Raw genomic sequence first — 23,900 nt, forward strand, 5'->3', positions numbered from 1 at the left:
AAAATTATTTTTAAAAAAAACAGATTTCAAATTTTGATTCATTTGCCTACACTATTCATTTTGCCTCATTTTCGCAAATGTTCTTTGCACGATAGAACTTTTAGGTCAAACTACTGTAACTTTTGTACCACTGGTGCAATAGTGAAATTCCAGTGCTTTTCAGTGATATTTGGGTCATTACAGTAATCCCAGGCAAGTTGCCACATTAAAATCATTACAGATGTTTTTAAAAAATGTTGCAAATCGACTATCTGACACCAGCGGCATGTTAGGTTTTAGAGTATTAAGCTGTATTTTTGGATGGCATGATTCATCGTGTTCACAGACAGTTATTTCTGGAAGCGTTGCTGAGCCCATGCAGTGATTTCCATAGCAGAAATATACCTGTTTTAAATGCAGTAATTTTTTCATCTTGTCCCTTGTGCACATGGATCTCTGATGATTTTATGAATCATTGACATGATGTAGATTAGATAACAAGATATTCACAGATTGTCACAGTTTTACTTAGATATACATTCAGAAATTTTTCCATAATTTGCCATCAGTTTTGTGGAAACTGGTGAACCACAGCTTATCTTTTTACCTTTGTTAACTTGCCTACAGCAAGTTAAACTAATTAGTTGCAAAATGTTCCTCCACTTTCTTTCTTTTTAGCATTACTTTTTCAGGCTTTTGTCAGCTTTTTAGAGAATGTAACTGCCATCAAAATCAAAGTGATTAAATATTTTCATGAAATAGTCAAATTTTTATACTTATTTCATTCACTGTGTTGTATTGTAGCTAAAATATTGGTTTATGAGATCTGCAGGTGTTTAAATTCTGTTTAATTCCATTAAGATTTTATATAGCTGGGGCTGCAATATATACAACATCACATAATAATATAAGGCTATGGACAGTTTGAATTTATGTTTAGTCTTTTCCTGTTATACAGGGTAAAGCATTTTTTCTTTGTCTCTAATTTTTGTATCTTTCTCAGATTGTAAAAGAGTGTAATGAAGGGGTGCGAAAAATGGGTCGCACTGAGGAGCTTATCAGCATTGAAAAGACACTTGAGTTTAAATCCAAGGTAAAATAAATGTTATTGTAACAAGCTTTTTCAATCAAGGGGGAGTATGTTGGTTTTTGGACCGAAGTGCAGACTCATTAGACAGAGTGAAAAAACAAAAAAGAACTTTTTTTGTAGTTGGTCACCAGGTTTGTACACATCTCAGGAAGGATGCTGACTCACAGCACAACGGCTTTCTTGGCTGCCTCTTGGCAACTCAAAGGTTCATCTAACTCCACAGGTTTTCTTTAGGATTGAGATCCTCATTTAGGTGGCACTCTCACTTGTTGTTAAATTTCTGCAGTACAGTATCACTTTTAGACAATTGGTGTGTAACTTGGCCAAAACAATGTCGGACTCTATAGTTTTCTCTGCTCCTCTTCCCAGTAGTGGAGTGACATGTTGAGCCACGTGTTCTTCTTAAATTGCTCTCTGTCTGTCTGAGTGGTGTCCAAAACTGATGTGGGGTTTATAGCTAATTCAGAAACTTTCTGGGGGAAACCTGGTCTTGTTAGAAGAGACATCCATCCCAGTTTGAATGGAGCTGTTTATGTGTATTATTTCATAATAATATTTAAATTTACAATAATGAGGAATACATTTAATCACGGTAGATGTCTTTCTGAAAGTGTCGTAACTAAGGCTTCACTTTAGCATTATAGTCAGGCTTACAAAAAGTGAAAGCTCTGTTGAGTTAAAGCATAGCAGCGATCATCATTGGAATTCTGCCTTGGCCACATTGAGTGGTCTGCCTCTCGCCAGATTGAACACAATGGGACTCCAATGGGAGACGTGGAGATGATAATTATGTCCAGTTTGGAAGTGAGGTAGTAGAGAACCATCTAATGCTTTTCCAGCTGAGCTCCATGTGTGGAGAGGGTTTCTGGAGGGAGTCTGCATCCAGTGAGTTCATAATGGCCATAATCATTTTGTCACAAAGCCAATGCAAGGCCAGGATGCACTTGCTGGACACAAAAGGTCAGCATTAAGGGTCAGTCTGCACTAAGATAGAAATATTTCATACCAGGAACAAGCAGACACGAAACTAAGAACAGTTTTAGACCATTAAACTGGGACTGGGACTGTAACCATCTGGTGGTGACTGTGGTGAAACTTCAGCCTTAAGATGACAGCTGTGAATGACGGCATAGGCCACAGATTCGTTTGCAAGGAAGGACCAGGGGACTGTGATAAACACATATTTTTTCCAATATTTTTAGTTGAATCTATGATAAATTTCAATGATAACACAGTTCGAAGGGCATAGAATAGTATTTTTAACCCAAAAGGTGATTACTAAATAACTATTAGCTATTAGCTGAAAACTTGGGATATTTTGGCATTATGTGGAACACATTTGAAATTTGAGGAAACTGGCAAGTGGACGGTAAAAGAAGAATTGGAATCTTAAAAAAAGATTTGCAGTAGATGAACAGTACCTGAAACAGTACCTGAAAGTACCTAAAAGTCATAAAATGTCATAGGAAACAAAAACATTCAGAAGAGACCTGACACAGGAGAAGAGAGATGCATGTCCACTAAAGCCTCTTCAGACATGGTCTTAATGGTAGGGTACTTCTGGTAATGAGGATACAATTACCATCCTAATCATACCATATCAATGCTTCAGAGAGGTCAAGTAGCAGACTCTTTTCAACATCAGGAATGAGGTTTTCTTGCTCAAATTGCAGCAAAGAATACACCTAATGGAAATCAAGAACGGTTTGACCTTCATTTGTTAATTTGTTGCAAGAAATGCAGCAAATGAGGAGTCTGAGGAGAATTCTGGTGAAGTTCTGGTTCCAACATGTACCGGTGTCTTTTTGACACACAGAGAAAATGTATTGTTTCAGATAATTGATTAAAATTTATGGAAATCTTGAGCTGGCTATTATTCTCATAGTTAATTAAACATTAATTATTAAACAGCTGTGTTTATCTCTGTGACTGGGATGTCTTCCATATCACCCAAAGCAACTGCTTGCTCTTGGTTCATTGAATTTCCAAATGTATTCTGTTTCTAGCATTAAACAATTCAGTGAGTCTGTACCCCCCCTTTTTTTTGTTACTTCTCTTAACCTTGTAGTCTGTGCCCATCATTTCCCACTCACGCTGGTTGCTAAAGAAGGGCGAATTACAGCTAATGGGGGGACCAAAGAGTACTAGGACCATGCGAAGCCGTAAGCTCTACCAGCCTGTCTACCTGTTCCTTTTCAACAATCTGTTGCTGGTCACCAAACGCAGGTAAGCATTTAGTAAAGTATTCTAACACAATACTTTTGCGAATTTTTTGGATATATATTTCATTGGCACCTGATGAGGATTTAGGTTCAGTTCTGAATTTCAGTCTTTTGACAAAAAATGTATGTTTTTGGTCAAATATAACACTTTTTAAAAATCTTGTCAACCAAGCTAAACATTTTAGTCAAGCTTTTTGCCTGTTTTTTTCTTCATTTAAAAGAAAAACACTTTGAGGTTTCACCTCTTACCATTTTTTTTGTACAGTTACCACATTTGTTTTGGGATTTGTTAATGGAGTAGGTATTCTATTTCTCTCTGCTCTACAGGGAGACCACAGTAAATTTAACTTTATACATCACAAATTCATTCATTGTTCTGTCAGACATTCTTACTAAGCATTAGTGCCACTACATTTTGTGTCCATTACAGAGCAGCAGCATTGTTCAGATGGTTTACTTGACATTTTGAGTGCCTAAATAGGATTCAGCTGCATTTTATGGATCCTAATTTGGGGTTAAATACCTTGGACTCTCAGCCAGTTGTTTTAGAACTGAAGAAGCCTCTTGAATGCAAGGTGAAATATCATAATGAACTTAAACAAGTCCATCTACCTTCATTTTAAGCCCTCAAGGCTACCGTACTGAGAACTTACACACTTAGTTATGTTCTTGTGACCAAGTGTCACCAAAGAACATGATGAATGACATTAAATTTCAGATCAATTTTGCTTCCATATTGAGAAAAGAAAAACAGAAAAACAGAACAAAAAATAGTAATTCATATTAACTCTTACAGATTCATTATATTACAGAATGACCATTGTTTTAACAGCAGTGGAATCTGAGGGGACACCATGACACCAGTTGAATGGTGCTAGCTATGTCAGAGAGGGTCTAACCAGCGGTCCTAACTGTATTCATTCTTGTGAATGAACTTACTAATCATGGACTTTTAAGTCTCATTCAGTTGCTGCCCTAGCTTGTCAGGCAGAGGGTGGTAGACGCTGGTCCAAACAGATTTGTTTTGGTGGACAACCTTGCATCACACAGTCCACATATCACAGTGCCCATTAATGCAATTAGCCCAGGCCAATCTTTTCCCAGAATTAAGGGTGCATCAAGGCAGGAGCTTACAGCGGGACAGAGAACTTAAATCTATAAATTTTTCCCAAATATTTAATTTGGCACCCGGGGAGGGCAGCACAGTGGCACAGTGATTAGCACCATTGCCTCACAGCGAGAGTTCCATTTCATCTACCCTGGCTGGGGCCCTTGTCCCACCTTATCCCACTGTCAGCGTTGGCCATCCCACCAGCCACGCTGCCAGGTGCTCCTCTGCTGGTGTTGTTGCAACATCCAGGGTGGCCGATCAGTAGCAGCCGATCCACTCTGCCATGCTTACCGGAACCGTCAGATGAGCCTCCTCATCAAGCACCACTGTAATAGGACCCAGCTGCATACAGAATTGGAATCATGAATGCCACTGGTGTCGGCCAGGCTCCCCTGGCTCTGCCGTTCCGCCACCCCTCACAGGAGAAGCTGAGGGACAGCGATCAGTCCCGAAGCCCAAGAGGGACACCAGCGTAGGCAGATAACAACCAGTCCCACAAGGCACCTACTCAAGCCCCACACCCTTGCACCCACACCAATCCCAGAAGTGAGAGGCACCCATACCACAGGTTAGCCTTCGGCTGAGTGTGGGGTGTACCCAGGACCCCCTTCAAGCCAGACCAATTTATAAAGTTACGTAGTTTCGCAGCCCCTGTGATTACCACCCATACACTATTTTTTAATGTAACTAATTAATATTGGGTTTTTTTGCTTTAGCTGTCAAAAAACAAAACAAACAAAAAATCCTGTAAGCTCAAACTCAGAAATGTGCATTTCTGGACGCACACAGGAAACTTTTTTTTTAATCACTCTGGTCATAAACCGAATATTCAGTTGTTTGCTCAGAAATGAAACTGCCTTATTTTTTGATTGTTTCAGAAAAATACACTTGGTTTCATCTCTTTGAGAAGGCAAAAAACAAAACTCAAAAATGGTCTTGGGTCAATGACCTGTGTCCCCCAAGTCATCTTCAGAGATTCCTGCATCTTATCCCCATGTATCCTCTCCCATCTCTTTACTCTGTTTGTGTTTCAGTGTTTTATTTCTTCCCGTTTTATTCTGGTAGCTTTTTCTTGTGCATGTTATGTTCAGGTAGCTTCCTCTGCCTCCCTAGTTACATTTTGTTCAGCTGTGTTGCCCTAATCCCCTGTGTCATCTTTGTTGCATCCTCCGCACATGCTCTGTGTTCGGTCTTTCTGTCGGCCAAAACCAGGTCAATGGACCCAAACGCAGACACAATGGAGGCAAGAGGTTCTAACTTGAACACCAGACTTTTATTTACAAATCACTCTGACAGTCGGGCGATGGCTGTGAACTAAACAATCTTGAATGTGAGCAATATGTCTGAACATGAGCTATGAACTGAGAAATGGAACATGAACTATGAAATAGTAACATGAACTATGAACTATGAAGTGAACACATGAGCTATGGAGACAACTCAGGGAGAGGATGGTCACTCAGGCAGGGGAGGTCAGTAGCACTAGAACACAGAGAGAGAGAAATGTAAGGCTACGTTCACACTGCAGGTCTTAATGCTCAATTCCGATTTTTTGATCAAATCCGATTTTTTTGCCTGCTTGTTCACACTACAAATAAAATGGTTCTAGTGTGAACCCTCAAAGCAGCCCACATGCGCAAAAGAAGACGTCACACACAATGCGCTTTGTTTAGACCCAGACCAAACAGTATTGTTTGACTGATGGCCCTTAATATAAAGACTTGTTTTGGACTTTACGTTTCCCAATTTTGCTTTAAGTTGTAAAGTTATTTTGTTATTTACACATGGCCTAATAATTATCCTTATTGCTGTTTTAGAGAGGAGCGGTGCTTCGAAGGATAGTTGCAGATTTCTGTCAGAATCTGCAGATTATACAGTACAAATAAAATGTTCACGTTTCTCCAACGTTGTCTTCCAAACAGTTTCACTGACATCTACAGTGGATGGCCAGGAAGCGTTCACGATGTCTTCTCCGGCGCTGATAATTGGCGGCTGTGTTGTGTCACTGACACAACACAAAATGCTAGTTTTTAACATTTTACATTAAATGGTTCTCAAATTTTCTTAGTTTCTTAGTTTTAGACTAGCCAATTAGTCTAACTTTGCTCGTTTAGTCGATTAGATAATTAGTCGCCAGGAACATCCCTAATTTAAACGTATATTCCCTTCTACTGTACTGATGATAAATGAAAAAATTTGGACATGCATTTAAAACAGTTCCACTAAAAACTAAAAGCTATCTTTACTAAGGATTACTGTCTAGACTACTTTACAAAAGTGTGCCAAATAAAGTGGAAACTGTGAAATGTTTAGATTACAACAGATTATTTTACTGCTGCTCTGTAAAACAGGGGATATTAATTCTGTTACACTGTTACCAGTGGGGACAAGTTCCAGGTTATTGATTCCTGTACACGGGCCATGTTGAGAACAGAAGATCTTGAAGACCAAGGTCAGCAGCTGGCCAATGTTTTTAATCTTAAGCTGCTTGAGAACCAAGATGAACGTCAGGTCAACTATATGCTCAAGACCTCCAGTATGTGAGTATTTAGAGAAGAATCCTCCTAGGATTCCATTAAGCAATTTCTATCATGTCTTCTATTTCTATTATTTGTAAAATACAGTGTAAAGGCTGGAAAAATATGATAAAGTAAGAAACTATTGCCACAGTCAAGAAACTTAAAGCATTGGGCCTTCCTGTAAAAGGGAGTCAGCAAAAATCTCTCTTGAAATGCGTGTAAACCTGGTGACAATTAAAACAAATGCACAAGAATTACAAAAATTGAGAGACTCTTGATTTCATTGTATGTGGGCAAACTTTGCAAAATTGTTTAAGTAAAGCAATTTAGTCCTTCTGAAGTTTTTAGCACTTCTGAAATGTCTCCAGTTATGTCACAGAATGCATGAAATCATGAACTTCTTTGCTGTTTGTAAAGAAACTTTCATAAGTTCATGTTGGAAACAAGTCTGTGAATGATATTGAGAATCTGAGCTACAGAGACGAACTAAAGTGTACATTTGCCTGGACCATTAATGAAGAGTATGTGCAGGTCAGTGGGGAGCAGGAATAATCATGCTCCAAGCATGGTCCAAGAAATCACATGTTCTGTGAATTATGATTTCTTCTACGGAAGGAGTCATGGCATTGGCTTGGATCTTACAGGTTTAAACTGTTTTGTATGGAATGTCTGCTTGCAAAAAAAAGAAAAGAAAAGAAAGGTGAAAATACTGTAAAGCAACTTGGTAGTCAGTTTTCTTTAAATTATTATTAATCAGTACTATCATGTGGACAGGAGTGATAAGCTTCGATGGATGTGTGCACTCACTCCTAATCGGCGCACACGCTTTATGTCTACTAGTACCCACCAAGCAGGTGAGACGAATACGGAAACCACAAGTAAACTTCTTTGTCTGTGGAGACATGAATTTAAAGTCGTCTATGACTTTTATCAGATTCTCCACAGGTGCAGTGTATTCAGTCATACACAGCTCAGGAACCAGATGAACTCTCCACTGAGATGGCTGATATTCTGAACCTCCTAGAGAGAACAGATGATGGTGTGTAGATACAAAATCTGCTTATGTTTGTTAACAAAAACAATTGCTTTTTCTACTGGATATATTTTGGTTTCTGCATTATTTTCTGTAATTTTGTCTTTGGTCACCTCGGGTCTGGTCTTCTTTATTCCAGGCTGGATGATGGGTGAACGGCTCCATGATGGTGAAAGGGGATGGTTCCCTAGTCGAGTAGCAGAGGAAATCCAGAACAAGGAAGTCCGAGCTCAGAACCTGAGAGAAGCCTTCAGGATCCAACAGGCCTATGAAAGTGGCCTTCATTCTGGAGCCAAGATTGGCGTTAGGGCAGGAAGACATGCCCCAAAAGGCTCTATCTTCTCCAAATCATGAACTAATCAAATTTGTGCAACAATGAAGAATAGCAGTAATGCAATGTAACTTTATTTTTAGACAATCGCATCATACACCTTCATAACAATAAATCATTTTGAAACTCCACAATTGTAGCGTGAGAAGGGACAAAAAATATAGCACTTGAGTCAAAAACTCAAACCAATGACATTCTTTCGGGGCAAGCAAGGCAGTGAAATCTGAGAAATAAAAGTCACCATGCACTACTGGTGCAAAAAATGCTTCGTATCCCAACATGACCACACACTTGTGTGCAATGCAATGGATTAATAAGTTAAATGTTGTCAAACAAAAAGGTTTTAAAACTTTGCTGTGGTCATTTCATTATAAAGTTACTTTCATTACACTTACAGAAAAAGACCCAACACACTACAAATGGACAACATGCTGAAAAGATCTTGATCAATTTACAGAATTTAAAGAAACTATTACAATAAAAACAAAGAATGCTTTCTTTTGTTTCTCTTTGGTGGACAAGCACAAACATGGGGTGAAACACAGTCAGTTGTTTTCAATCACTGTACATTATGAAGGAATGAAGTTTTTAATTATTAAATTAAATCTTGTATCAGCAACCAAGAAGGAGGGCCTAACGCTGACATCAGTTTACTTAGTTTAACAGAATGCATTCAAGAACTAAAATGAACTCAGGAATAAGATACACTGCTAATCCTAGTGTCCATTTAAGCTCCCTCTGTTATGTCTCGAATGACTGCCCCAAGTTTCACATATTATAAGATCTACCCTCTTTAGACTGACAACCAATGCAAAAGAAATTTGACAACTTCTGATTACAACAGTGTCACTGATGTGTATGTCAAGACCACTCTGCTGCTCTCCATTCCTCTATAGACCATCATTATCTGCTTGATATGTTCCAGACCTGTACTGTAATTGTGATAAACATTTTCTGCACTTTAAAACAGCCTTTCAAATAGCCCTTATATCGATAACAAATACAAAGTAATTAAAAAACGCATGCATGGCTTTTGTTGTACAAAAAGGGCCTATTTTGTTTCTGAAGTAGTGTGTTGAACACACACAGTTCTCCTGATTTTCTCCTGATTTCTGGTCTACCACAATAACCTCAAGCTGCAACTCTTGTTTGCTGTCAAAGAGAAAACTATTCTGTGTGAAATAGCACATAAAACACAAAATTTCACGAAAACAAACACAAAAGGGTACAAAAAAAAAAGCAAACGCAATTACTTTTAAATTAACTGTATAGAATGTAACTATGAACAACTATTCACTATGCATGACTCTAAAATTCTGTTATATTATTTGTGCACAGTAATGAAACATTTTTCATCCTTGGATATAAAGGATGTAATTACAAATAACAATTTGTTCATTTTGTAAGATGTATACTAATGTTAATAAAAACAGATGTGTGCAACTTGCTGATCTAAACTGATTTTAGATCAGAATGTTCGTTTTTGTCTACCCAGTGCAAGGAACAATACACACTTCCAGATGCCCTTGTTGATTTGATATATGCCAGTGGCACAGGTGTTTAGAGTAGAAAATATAATTGGTTTAGAAAATATTAAAAATCCTTTTTCTTTTTTTCCACCCTCTGGTTGCAGTCTTGCACTTGCAACCATTGGCATGTGTCACAGAGATGGACCCAAAAAAGCAGAACAGCTTAACACCCACTAAATCTGATGGTGCTCCCATCGGTTTTAGGTCAAACGTTTAGGCCATAAGTACCATAATCTTGAACCGCTGGCAGCAACTCTGTGCTTTTCAGTGATGTTAGGGTCATTACAGTAATCCCAGTCAATGCACAAATCCAGATCTGGGCATGTAATACAGAAAACAACTCATCAAACAGCAAAAACAAAACAGTAAAAAAACAAAAAACAAAAAAAAAAACCTGTAAAAGGAAACCATAAATGGCCAATAAAATATCTGTTTTCGCCATCCCACTCAATCATTCTCTCTTCTCTTAACCAACCTTCGTTTTCACTGGGCTGCTTGACACTGCCTGGGATTACCATAATCACCCTAATATCACTGAAACGCGCAAAGTTGCTGCTTTCAGGAAGTGTTGGAATTATCCCAATTGAGCAAATGTTTCAGGAGTTATGGGAGTTACAGATGTTTAGCAAAAACTGTGGAAACACCTGTCTGATGCCAGCAAAAGGTTAGGCTTTAGAGTTATTCACACACTTCTTTTAAATATTTATTTACAGTGTAGAACACAATGCAAAATAATAAGGCATAGGAGCTAATCAGGCTGAGGATCTCAGGCAATCTAAGAAGAGAGAGAAACAACAGTGGCTGAAAAGCGTTTAACTGGATAAACGCATTTATCCTTAGCCAAGAGTTTCAGGGTTCCTTCTATGTCGCCTGGTCTGGCCCTTGGAAGAAAACTAACAGTGGTTGCTGGTATCTCTAACTTCACATCTCAAAACAAACTCGGCAGGTGTGTCACTGAGTGAAGAAGAACAAAATGATGTTTGCGATTGCTGTCTAATGATGGCTTTTCTACCTTTAGCCACACCAACTACAGAGAGATTGCTAGTTATGGGGCTTTCTGGAGCCAAGTCTCAAGTTCACTGAGCCTGAACAGCAAACGGGGTACATTAAAATTATTATTATTAAAAGCATCATTATTAATAATGGAGGCCTTTGTTTTCGTCTCTGTGTCTCGCTCCCTCGCCCTCTGTGTGTCTTAGTCGTGTCGCTGTGTTTTGTCTCCTTAGTCCCATGTCTATTTCTTCCAAGACACCAGTGTCAAGCATGTGTCTTAATCTGCATTTCAATGTGTTTCCTATTTTATTTTGACAGTCTCTTGCTCTGTTTTCAGTTTTGCTTTTCTTGTTCCACGTTTAGGGTTTCATGTCCCTGGTGTCTAGTATTTAGTTATCCCAGTTTTAGTTCTAATTAGTTTAGTGTTAATTTCCTACTGCCTTTTGTTTTTGTATCTTTCATCAGCCACAAATAAACAGCTCACCTTTTGTTAGCATCTAGTTTGGCCTCCCTGTATCTGCTTTTGATTCCTCACTACAAACTCCACACGATCTTCCATCACAGATCGTGACATGTGGAGTCCAATCAAGTTGAAACATCTGACAGATGGTCAGTGAGAACATGATGCACCTAAGTTCAATTTTGAACTTGAATTTTACCCTCAGAGTGACTTATCTGGGTTAAAAATAACAAACAGGATATAAGAGGAGGGAATGATGGATACTAAGCAGCAGATTAGTCTTCTTAGAAACATCTAATATAATCTGTTTCTAGTTAGACTGATAAGTGTTCTATATTACTGTATGAGCCGTGTACTAGTACATTCACGCACATTGAGCTTATCATTGAAACTAAAATTTAGGGATTTCAAATCAGATTTCACATCATTTCAAATCATTGAAATCTGTACTTACCAGATTCTACCAACATTTCAAGTGTCTTGCCAGGGGAGAAAGGACACTGGACCTGTCAAGGTACAGAATGGACTCAAGTGCAGACCAAGACTCCTTTTCGAAAAGACAGTTTTATTAACAAAATTCATCTTGTGCAATATATACAATATACGGGGGTCCAGGGCCCCAGGGATCCGTGGGGAAAAGGCCAAACACACGATGCTCCTCTTCAATCCTCCACACTCCTCTTCAGTCACTCAAGATGAGCTCTGCCCAGGCAGGCGGAGACAGAAGAGAGGGAGGGAGAGAGCACACAACAACTAGAAAGCGAAAATTTTGGAAGAAATTTTAAGTGTGCCTATGCTGCTGCTAATCAGTGTAGTTTGCCATTCATACGGCTACAGAGAGCAAAACTCAGCAGAGCAGCCATTCTCCACCATGAACTATGGTAAAAAACAAACACCGCTCACGCCTCACAGATGACAGTGATAGGTTTGTAGCTTGAACCTATTCGCTGGAACGTTAAGGACAATTTAATTACAAAGCAAAGCAAGACACGAAGTAGGCAAAGTTCTTTGTAGTACTCATGCATGAGGGAGGCCTGCCTGGAGCCAAGTGTCGTTCCACCCACTTGACCTCCGTCAGACTCTCGTCCGCTCTCCCGTAACATATGACATCTTACATAGGTATACATGTGAACAAAGAATACCTTGTGTGTGTGTGTGTGTGTGTGTGTATCTGTGTGTGTGTGTGTGGGGTCAAGATGTGACCCGAGGAAGACTCCCCAAAGCCGTCCATCTAAACAAAAGGTACTTATGCTTAACCAGATACAGAGTAGGTGTCCTCCTATACCATAAAACAATAAGACAAGGCACGACCTCTCCCATGCTCCCAGAGTGGTCTGGAATGCACACAAAGTTTGCAGACTATTAAGGATCGCTTTGTAGCATTACGTTATGGACCACTTTTCACACATGGTTGGTGTACCCACACAGCGGGCTGTAGCTTTTCAACTCACAGCCCGACACACACCCAAAAAACAGCCGAGAGAGCACAGACTACGCCCGAGAGGTGTGATTGCAGATGCCGCTCAGGTGGGTCCATTTCCCCTGCAGCGGCACTGCAGACCACGCCCCGCCACACACATCAAACACGTAAAATAAATATTTATGCACTTTTGCATTCACTTTTTGTTTTTTGTTATTTTTACACAGTGTTCTGAATGATGAACAATGGTCTACAGCCAATCTTGTCTATTGTTATACAAACTTTGGTTGTAAGATTCAGATAACTATTTAATAAAAGCTAAATATTTTATATGAGAGTAAGAAAGAAAAGTATATCTTTGTGTCTACCTTTCTCTGTTAATGCCCTACCTGGCCCCCTGGCAAAAGCTTTGCTAGATCCGCCCCTGCACAGTTACCAGCTGTCAGCTACACAAAAAAGGAGCTTGGTGTTTATTTGTCTCTCAGAAACAGTTCATAACTTCCCTTCAACTCATTCATGTCACCTAAAGGGTAAACCTGTTTCTCCATCACCAGTTCAGCTCTGATGATTCAGTAAGGACATCTCCTGGTTTGGACCAGCCCTTGTTTCAGCTGTGGCTCCAGCAAACATCAGCTGATACTAGAGAGTAAAATCAAATGAATTCTAACAACAGCTGATCAAGCTTAAACGTGCTGCTGTTATTTAGCGCGATAAACAAGAGCGAAAAGCCGATCATTGATCAGTTTCATGATTGAAGTTTCAACAGGCGAGAGAATGACAGGGGAGGCTTCCTAAGGACAGAATAAATCATAATAATTTTTCTGAATGTGGGACGATTCCGTTTGTACAGCAACTCTACGAACTAACCCTTATGAATAAAATAAAGTTCAATGTCAGTAACTTAGCGCACACAGCTGTATAGAAACTCCCGTCGTGCTAGCTAGCACGCAGTACGATTGTAAAAGGTCAGCACAACGAAAATAAACTACACCTAAACTCGGTTTATATCTGACCCAAATAGAGTGCAGTTTATAACTTATTACCTGAAATTCAGTTCACCTCACGCTCCTGCCTTCGGTTTCCCTGATCCACGATTGAGCTCCGCATGTTCTTTCTGTCATACACCGGTGGATAGCTGCCCTCGGTTGTAGCTCCACGTTATAGCACCACCAAACAACTCAGTTATTTTTTCCACATCCAGCTGTAACTCCGAGTCTGTGCGAGCATTTGCGAGAGACCGGGGAGGTGAAACGAGAGAGAGAGAGTCGCCCTCGCTGTCCATTTTCAGCCAAGTGCGGTAGCTAGCTAGGTAGCCGGCTAGCTGTCAGGCAGGACCAACGTCGTCAGAGCACTGTTGCTAATATGGGATGTCTTGATAAAACAAGCAGATATTTGAAGTTTACACACCTACATTCTCGCCTGAAAATATCTTAAAAGTTTATTTTGTGACCTAGAAACACTAATAAAAGACATAAAACGAAGTGGTGGCCGCCATTGTTTACTCTGTAGAGGCGTGCTATGAATTGTGGGATATGGAGTTTCCCCCCAAGCATACACCTTTTTGGCTGTACTACTCCGGGTATACCACTAGAGAGAGCCAACACACCACAAATGAAGTCTGTTTCTATGGTGCCAAAAGTAGAATCTTTCTCAGGAGCCTAGAAATTGGCCTAAATTTGCACTAAAATCAAAATATTTAAAAAACTATAAAAGTCATAAACACCAAAAGTCATACCATACTAGTCCAGCTCCAGCCGCACAAAATGATCTAATATATGTAACCCTTGTCTCAAAACTGTGCGGCAGAGAAGCGCGGGAAAATTTTCACTAAAATATTAATATTTAAAAAACTATAAAAGTCATAAACAGCAAAAGTCATATGCTGCTGCTAATCAGTGTGGTTTGCCATTCATACGGCTACAGAGAGCAAAACTCAGAAGAGCAGCCATTCTCCACCATGAACTATGGTAAAAACAAACACCGCTCACGCTTCACAGATGACAGCTTACAGTTTTGTGTAAAGATGAAGTTACTTCGTACAAAGCCGATTTGAAGACGCTGTGCACACAGGTTCATGAGCAGAAGTCCCATTGTACGATGGCAGATCCGACAATATTTGCATGAACACGCTTTGTAGCATTACGTTATGGACCACTTTTCACACATGGTTGGTGTACCCACACAGCCGGCTGTACCTTTTCAACTCACAGCCTGACACACACCCAGAAAACAGCCAAGAGAGCACAGACTACGCCCGAAAAGCGTGATTGCAGATGCCGCTCAGGTGGGTCCACCTCCCCTGCAGCGGCACTGCAGACCACGCCCTGCCACACACATCAAACATGTAAAATAAATATTTATGCACCTTTGCATTCACTTTTTGTTTTTTGTTATTTTTACACAGTGTTCTGAATGATTAACAATGGTCTACAGCCAATCTTGTGTATTATTATACAAACTTTGGTTGTAATATGCAGATAACTATTTAATAAAAGCTAAATATTTTATATGAGAGTAAGAAAGAAAAGTATATCTTTGTGTCCCCTTTCCCTGTTAATGCCCTACCTGGCCCCCTGGCAAAAGCTTTGCTAGATCCGCCCCTGCACAGTTACCAGCTGTCAGCTACACAAAAAAGGAGCTTGGTGTTTATTTGTCTCTCAGAAACAGTTCATAACTTCCCTTCAACTCATTCATGTCACCTAAAGGGTAAACCTGTTTCTCCATCACCAGTTCAGCTCTGATGATTCAGTAAGGACATCTCCTGGTTTGGACCAGCCGTTTTTACAGCTGTGGCTCCATCAAACATCAGCTGATACTAGAAATTAAAAGCAAATGAATTCTAACAACAGCTGATCAAGCTTAAACGTGCTGCTGTTATTTAGCGCGATAAACAAGAGCGAAAAGCCGATCGTTGATCAGTTTCATGATTGAAGTTTCAACAGGCGAGAGAATGACAGGGGAGGCTTCATAACCACAGAATAAATCGTAATATTTTCTCTGAATGTGGGACGATTCCGTTTGTACGGCAACTCTATGAACCAACCCTTATGAATAAAATAAAGTTCAACGTCAGTAACTTAGCGCACACAGCTGTAAAGAAACTCCCGTCGTGCTAGCTAGCACGCAGCACGATTGTAAAAAGTCAGCACAACGAAAATAAACTACACCTAAACTCGGTTTATATCTGACCCAAATAGAGTGCAGTTCATAACTTCTTACTTGAAATTCAGTTCACCTCACGCTCCTGCCTTCGGTTTCCAGCATCATCGGCCCATATAAACGAAAAATAAGTCCAGCTAAAACACAGACTGTTGGTGAGCGATCGGGTGTTGAAACGAGTTTCAGCCGCGTCACTATAAGCCAAGCCTGGGTGCTTTTTCACGAAGGGTCGCTAGCGGCGCTAGTTAGCTAAGCTAGCGGCGCTAAGCTAGCGGCGCTAGCTAGCTAGCCGGCTATCAGCAACACGTAAGAGAACTGTCGCTAATATGGGATGTCTTGATAAAACGAGCAGATATTTGAAGTTTACACACCTACATCCTCGCCTGAAAATATCTTAAAAGTTTATTTTGTGACCTAGAAACACTAATAAAAGACATATAAAACGAAGTGGTGGCCGCCATTGTTTACTCTGTAGAGGCGTGCTATGAATTGTGGGATATGGAGTTTCCCCCCAAGCATACACCTTTTTGGCTGTACTACTCCGGGTATACCACTAGAGAGAGCCAACACACCACAAATGAAGTCTGTTTCTCTGGTGCCAAAAGTAGAATCTTTCTCAGGAGCCTAGAAATTGGCCCAAATTTGCACTAAAATCAAAATATTTAAAAAAGTATAAAAGTCATAAACACCAAAAGTCATACCTTACTAGTCCAGCTCCAGCCGCACAAAATGATCTAATATATGTAACCCTATTGTCAAAACTGTGCGGCAGAGAAGTGCGGGAAAATTTTCACTAAAATATTAATATTTAAAAAACTATAAAAGTCATAAACACCAAAAGTCATAGCACACCATTCCAGATCCAGCCACACAAAATGAGGTAACATATATGAAGCTTGTCTCAAAAATGCGGGGCGAGTTTCACTGCAAAATTTCAGGCGGAAACTGAAGAATAAAGAAAGAAAAAAACCTTGTGGAACAAGGTGGGATTGAACCCGCGACCTTTGAGCTGCAGAGCTGTGTCATTACTGATTGCGCCACCTGGAAAGGGGGTGGGGGTCTGAAAGACAGAGACATGAGCAGTCAAAAAATAGATCATGGTGAGAGGCGAAAAACGCCGTTTTTTTGAGTTACAAAACGTTGCATAACTCAAAAACTAGCAGGGCTAGCAGCATAATTCTTGTACTGGGTGAATCAGCGGACTTTGGTGTACTTTGACTGCGGTTTTCATAGCTCTTTGACGAGAGAAGAAACGGCTTCATTTTCGGAGTTTGAAAACTGAGAGGAGGACAGATTTCCACCCCTCAAACAAACGTAATTCATTGTTCAACGGTAAGATAATTGTAAAAACTGCTTCCACTGTGAGTGTCAGCAGTGTCTGAAGATATATTGGCACAAGCCTCATGTCCTAACTTTGCTTTGTTAAAGAGATATGACGATTTGAAAATGCCTCTCATTAGAGAGTCCCAGCGCTGATTTTGAACAGACTCTCCATTGACTTTCTATGGAGAGTTTTAAGACTTTGTGTTGCTCTGAGGCGATTTGATAAAAATCTGTAACTTCCACAACAGTGATAGTGACATTTTCTGAAAGCCAGCAAAAATACCTACATTTTGATGTGTAATTTGTGGAGATTGAGTGAAAATTGAGTGAGTAGCAAGAAGTTGTTCAGACATGAACAGAAAATTGAAAAAGGACAAGCGCTCACTCTGAGTTAATTGCATAGCAACCATAGCAACGCATGTATTTTCTGAAAAATCACATTTTTGCAACTAAAAACTTAAAGAGGGATAAGATTAAAACGGTAGAAGATCTGAAAAAGCTGAATCATACAGGAATAGGCCAATAATTTGAGAACATTTTAAAGTTTGAATGGAGTTTCTAGGTGAAAGTATGAGGAAGTAGTTAAGTTTCAAAAACAAGCAAGTTTTAGCAGAATTGTGGAAGTTTTCCATTCATTTCAATGGGACAAAAAAAAGGAAAAAAGTGTAATATTTTAAAAAGTATAATAGTAATAAACACCAAAAGTCATAGCAAACATTAGCAGAAATAGCAGAACAGTATAGAGTTTGAACTGAGAAAATTGGCTGAAAACTGAGGGAGTAGTTAAACGGCGAAATACGGAGCAACTAGAAGAAGAAAGTATAAAGATAAAGAAGTAAAAAAATTTCCATTTCCTGCGAAAATGCTGTGTGGATGCCTTAACGCTGAAGCTGTCTGCTGAAAAGCTGAAAAAGATGAAAAGTTGCAAGAAGTTGTATGGTGGTGAAAAAAAAGAAAATGTCACCCTGAGCAGGATTCGAACCTGGCCCTCCTGGTCTCAAGGTAGCCACTCATCTCACTGAGCCAAACTCATTCTGACAAATAATAGGTGGAGAGACTGACAATTTTGCTGAAATGAGCAGAAGCTGCTGAGAATTGTGCTGATAAGAGGTGAAAAGGCTGAAAATTTTGCAGAAAAGAGGTGAATCAGCAGAATTTCTGCTGAAAAGAGGTAAAGAAGCAAAAAGTTGCGCTGAAAAGAGATGAATCAGCAGAATTTCTGCTCAAAAGAGTTTTTTTCTGAAAAAAGCTGAGATTTGGGCTGAAAAGAGGTGAAAATTCTGAATATTCTGCTGAAAAGAGTTGAATGAGCAGAATTTCTGCAGAAAAGATGGAAAGAAGCAGAACATTGCGCTGAAAAGAGGTGAATGAGCAGAATTTCTGCTGAAGAGACTTTTTTTTCTGAAAACAGCAGAAAAAAATGAAAATTTTGCTGAAAAGGGGTGGAAAAGCTGAAATTTGTGTTGAAAAGAGTTAAAAAAGTTTAACTGTTAACTGAAAGAAATGTTGCCATAAGCGGGATTTGAACCCGGGCCTCCCAGTCTGAGAACGGCTGCTCATCTCACTGAGCTAAAACACGGCTCAACCGGGCAAGGAAAACTAGTGACCCCACTGATAATGTGCAAAAATGGGCAAAAAATATTGCAAAAAAAATTCAATATCTCAAAACGTATAGAAGTTATGAGCACCAAAAGTCATAGCAAACATTAGCAGAAAGAGCAGAATTTTTTAAAGTTTGAACTGAGAAAATCAGCTGAAAACTGAGGGAGTAGTTAAGCGGCAAAAAACGTACGGAAGCAACTTGAAGAATAACTAGAAAAATTTGCATTTCCTGCGAAAATGCTGTGTGGATGCCTTTACGCTGAAGCTGTCTGCTGAAAAGATGAAAAAGATGAAAAGTTGCATGGTGGTGAAAAAAAAAAATTGCGCTGAGCAGGATTCGAACCTGGCCCTCCTGGTCTCAAGGCAGCCACTCCTCTCACTGAGCCAAACTCATTCTGACAAATAATAGGTGGAGAGACTGACAATTCTGCTGAAATTAGCAGAAGCTGCTGAGAATTGTGCTGACAAGAGGTGAAAAGGCTGAAAATAGGTAAAGAAGCAGAAAGTTGTGCTGAAAAGAGGTGAATCAGCAGAATTTCTGCTCAAAACTGTTTTTTCTGAAAACAGCTGAGATTTGTGCTAATAAGAGGTGACGAAAAGGCTGAAAATTTTGCAGAAGAGGTGAATAAGCAGAATTTGGGCTGAAAAGAAGTGCAAATTCTGCTGAAAAGAGTTCAATCAGCAGAATTTCTGCTGAAAAGAGTTCTGCAGAACTCTTTTCAGAATTCTGCTGAAAAGATGTTTTTGCTGAAAATAGCTGAACAAGCTGGGATTTGTGCTGAAAAGTGGTGAAAAAACTGAAAATTTAGCTGAAAAGGGGTGAAAAAGCTGAAATTGAGTTAAAAAAGTTTAAGTGTTAACTGAAAGAAATGTTGCCATAAGCGGGATTTGAACCCGGGCCTCCCAGTCTGAGAACGGATGCTCATCTCACTGAGCTAAAACACAGGTAATCCCGGCAAAGAAAATCAGTGACACCACTGATAATATTGCAGAAATGGGCAAAAAATATTGCAAAAAAAATTCAATATCTCAAAAAGTATAGAAGTTATGAGCACCAAAAGTCATAGCAATAAGTAGCAGAAAGAGCAGAATTTTTTAAAGTTTGAACTGAGAAAATCGGCTGAAAACTGAGGGAGTAGTTAGACGACAAAAAACGTACGGAAGCAACCAGAATAAAGTATAATAAAGAACTAGAAAAATTTGCATTTCCTGCGAAAATGCTGTGTGGATGCCTTAACGCTGAAGCGGTCTGCTGAAAAGCTGAAAAAGATGAAAAGTTGCAAAAAGTTGTATGGTGGTGAAAAAAAAATGTCACCATGAGCAGGATTCGAACCTGGCCTTCCAGGTCTCAAGGAAGCCGCTGAGCTCACTGAGCCAAACTCATTCTGGCAAAGAATAGGTAGAGAGACTGACAATTTTGCTGAAATGAGCAAAAGCTGCTGAGAATTGTGCTGATAAAAGGTGAAAAGGCTGAAAATTTTGCAGAAAAGAGGTGAATCAGCAGAATTTCTGCAGAAAAGAGGTAAAGAAGCAAAACGTTGCACTGAAAAGAGATGAATCAGCAGCATTTCTGCTCAAAAGAGTTTTTTTCTGAAAAACTGAGATTTGTGCTGATAAGTCGTGAAAAGGCTGAAAATTTTGCAGAAGAGGTGAATAAGCAGAATTTCTGCTAATAAGAGGTGAAAATTCTGAAAATTTTGCTGAAAAGAGTTCAATCAGCAGAATTTCTGCTGAAAAGAGTTCTGGAGAACTCTTTTCAGAATTCTGCTGAAAAGAGGTTTTTTTTGCTGAAAAAAGCTGTAAAAGCTGGGATTTGTGCTGAAAAGTGGTGAAAGAACTGAAAATTTAGCTGAAAAGGGGTGAAAAAGCTGAAATTGAGTTAAAAAAGTTTAAGTGTTAACTGAAAGAAATATTGCCATAAGCGGGATTTGAACCCGGGCCTCCCAGTCTGAGAACGGATGCTCATCTCACTGAGCTAAAACACAGGTAATCCCGGCAAAGAAAATCAGTGACACCACTGATAATATTGCAGAAATGGGCAAAAAATATTGCAAAAAAAATTCAATATCTCAAAAAGTATAGAAGTTATGAGCACCAAAAGTCATAGCAATAATTAGCAGAAAGAGCAGAATTTTTTAAAGTTTGAACTGAGAAAATCGGCTGAAAACTGAGGGAGTAGTTAGACGACAAAAAACGTACGGAAGCAACCAGAATAAAGTATAATAAAGAATAAAGAGAAACAGGAACTCAATAGTGTGGAAGCCCTTTAGGGCATCCACACAATAAAGAGAAACAGGAACTCAATAGTGTGGATGCCCTTTGGGGGCATCCACACAACTAGAAAAATTTGCATTTCCTGCGAAAATGCTGTGTGGATGCCTTAACGCTGAAGCTGTCTGCTGAAAAGCTGAAAAAGATGAAAACTTGCAAAAAGTTCTATGGTGGTGAAAAAAAAAATGTCACCCTGAGCAGGATTCGAACCTGGCCCTCCTGGTCTGAAGGCAGCTACTCAGCTCACTGAGCTAAACTCACTCTGACCAAAAAGAGTTGGAGAGACGGACAACTCTGCTGAAATGAGCAGAAGCTGCTGAGAATTGTGCTGATAAGAGGAGAAAAGGCTGAAAATTTTCCAGAAAAGAGGTGAATCAGCAGAATTTCTGCTGAAAAGAGGTAAAGAAGCAGAAAGTTGCGCTGAAAAGAGATGAATCAGCAAAATTTCTGCTGAAAAGAGGCAAAACAACCTGTTTCTGCTCAAATTCACCAATCAGAGGTACTGCCTCTGTCTGCTTCATCAGGTGGGTACTTGTATGTATTTCTGCCATGGAGCGTTAACAAGAATCTGAGGTCCATATTAGAAAAGCTGCTAAAATCATAAAACTTGCGCTGAAAAGAGATGAATCAGCAGAGTTTCTGCTGAAAAGAGTTTTTTTTTTTTTCTGAAAACAGCCAAAAAAGCTGGAATTTGTGCTGGAAAGGGGTGGAAAAAAAATGAAAATTTTGCTGAAAAGGGGTGAAGAAGCTAAAGCATACCAAATCACAGTATTTGGGCCAAAACATAGTGTTTCTGCCATATTGTGGTACTACTACATTACAACATGAATACGGATTAAAGATGAAAGAAACTGGCAACAAATTCCTCCACTACAAACCAGTCTGATACCACTTCTTTGCAGTGTTCACGTTTACTAAGGCACTACCCAAAAGGCGCCACAAGAGGGCACTCCAACACAACAGATGACCTATGTACACTGATGCACTTAGTAACAGTCAGCCTCCTTGAATTGGCAGAAATACTGTGATTTAGTAGTAATACTATAACATAACAGATATACTGTGATGTTGCAGACATAGTATATTTTTGCACTACTCATTTGTAGTGAAAAAAATTAGCAATATAAATTACAGGTCTGTGATAGTGTATAAATTTGTAGTGAAAAAAAAATGTTGACCAAGGTGGGATTGAACCCACGACCTTTGAGCTGCAGAGCCGTGTCATTACTGATTGCGCCACCTGGAAAGGGGGCGGGCGGCTGAAAAACAAAGACATCAGCAATCAGAAATAGATCGCGGTGAGAGGCGAAAAGCGCCGTTTTTTGGAGTTACAAAACGTCGTGTAACTCAAAAACTAGGAGGGCTAGCAGCATAATTCTTGTACTGGGTGAATCAGCGGACTTTGGTGTACTTTGACTGCGATTTTCATTGCTCTTTGTAACTCCGTCGCGGAGATATGACGAGAGAAGAAACGGCTTCATTTTCGGAGTTTGAAAACTGAGAGGAGGACCGATTTCCACCCCTCAAACAAACGTAATTCATTGCTCAATGGTAAGATAATTGTAAAAACTGCTTCCACTGTGAGTGTCAGCAGTGTCTGAAGATATATTGGCACAAGCCTCATGTCCTAACTTTGCTTTGTTCAAGAGATATGGCGATTTGAAAATGCCTCCCGTTACAGAATTTCAGCTCTGAATTTGAATGGGGAGTTTTGAGACCTTGTGTCACTTTGAGGCAAATTGCGAAAAAACGGTAAATCTCACAATAAAGATAGTGAGATTGTCTGAAAGCCAGCAAAAATACCTATGTTTTGATGTATAATTTGTGGGGGTTGAGTGGAAATTGAGCGAGTAGCAAGAAGTTGTTCGGACATGAAGAGAAAATTCAGAACGGACCAGCACTCACTCTGAGTTAATTGCACAAAATTGTGGAAGTTTCCCATTCATTTCAATGGGACAAATTAAAGGAAAAAAGTGTAATATTTTAAAAAGTATAATAGTAATAAACACCAAAAGTCATAGCAGTCGTTAGCAGAAAGAGCAGAACAGTTTAGAGTTTGAACGGAGAAAATCGGCTGAAAACTGAGGGAGTAGTTAATCCGCAAAGAACGGAGCAACTAGAGGAATAATAAAGATAAAGAATAAAGAGAAACATGAAAACAATAGTGTGGATGCCTTTGAAGGCATCCACACAATAAAGAGAAACAGGAACTCAATAGTGTGGAAGCCCTTTTAGGGCATCCACACAATAATAATAAAGAATAAAGAGAAAGAGGAACTCAATAGTGTGGAAGCCCTTTTAGGGCATCCACACAATAAAGAGAAACAGGATCTCAATAGTGTGGAAGCCCTTTAGGGCATCCACACAATAAAGAGAAACAGGAACTCAATAGTGTGGAAGCCCTTTTAGGGCATCCACACAATAAAGAATAAAGAGAAACAGGAACTCAATAGTGTGGAAGCCCTTTTAGGGCATCCACACAATAAAGAGAAACAGGAACTCAATAGTGTGGAAGCCCTTTAAGGCATCCACACAATAAAGAGAAACAGGAACTCAATAGTGTGGAAGCCCTTTTAGGGCATCCACACAATAAAGAATAAAGAGAAACAGGAACTCAATAGTGTGGAAGCCCTTTTAGGGCATCCACACAATAATAATAAAGAATAAAGATAAACAGGAACTCAATAGTGTGGAAGCCCTTTTAGGGCAGCCACACAATAAAGAGAAACAGGAACTCAATAGTGTGGAAGCCCTTTTAGGGCATCCACACAATAAAGAGAAACAGGAACTCAATAGTGTGGAAGCCCTTTTAGTGCATCCACACAATAAAGAATAAAGAGAAACAGGAAAACAATAGT

General features: G+C 39.5%; 1 protein-coding gene across 1 annotated transcript in view; it reads left to right on the forward strand.

The window, feature by feature from the left end:
* Positions 1-9,742, forward strand: part of ngef (neuronal guanine nucleotide exchange factor) — a 42,971-nt gene extending 33,229 nt beyond the window's left edge. Inside the window, exons 10-15 of the mRNA XM_005465396.4 lie at positions 983-1,072; positions 3,138-3,295; positions 6,784-6,942; positions 7,696-7,775; positions 7,856-7,960; positions 8,094-9,742. Of these exons, the coding sequence (XP_005465453.1) occupies positions 983-1,072; positions 3,138-3,295; positions 6,784-6,942; positions 7,696-7,775; positions 7,856-7,960; positions 8,094-8,308 (807 nt within the window). The 3' untranslated portion in view covers positions 8,309-9,742. The remainder of the gene's footprint in view (positions 1-982; positions 1,073-3,137; positions 3,296-6,783; positions 6,943-7,695; positions 7,776-7,855; positions 7,961-8,093) is intronic.
* The last annotated feature ends 14,158 nt before the right edge of the window (positions 9,743-23,900 follow it).

Source organism: Oreochromis niloticus, linkage group LG14 (genome assembly GCF_001858045.2).
Source record: "Oreochromis niloticus isolate F11D_XX linkage group LG14, O_niloticus_UMD_NMBU, whole genome shotgun sequence".
In the NCBI taxonomy this organism is placed as follows: Eukaryota; Metazoa; Chordata; class Actinopteri; order Cichliformes; family Cichlidae; genus Oreochromis; species Oreochromis niloticus.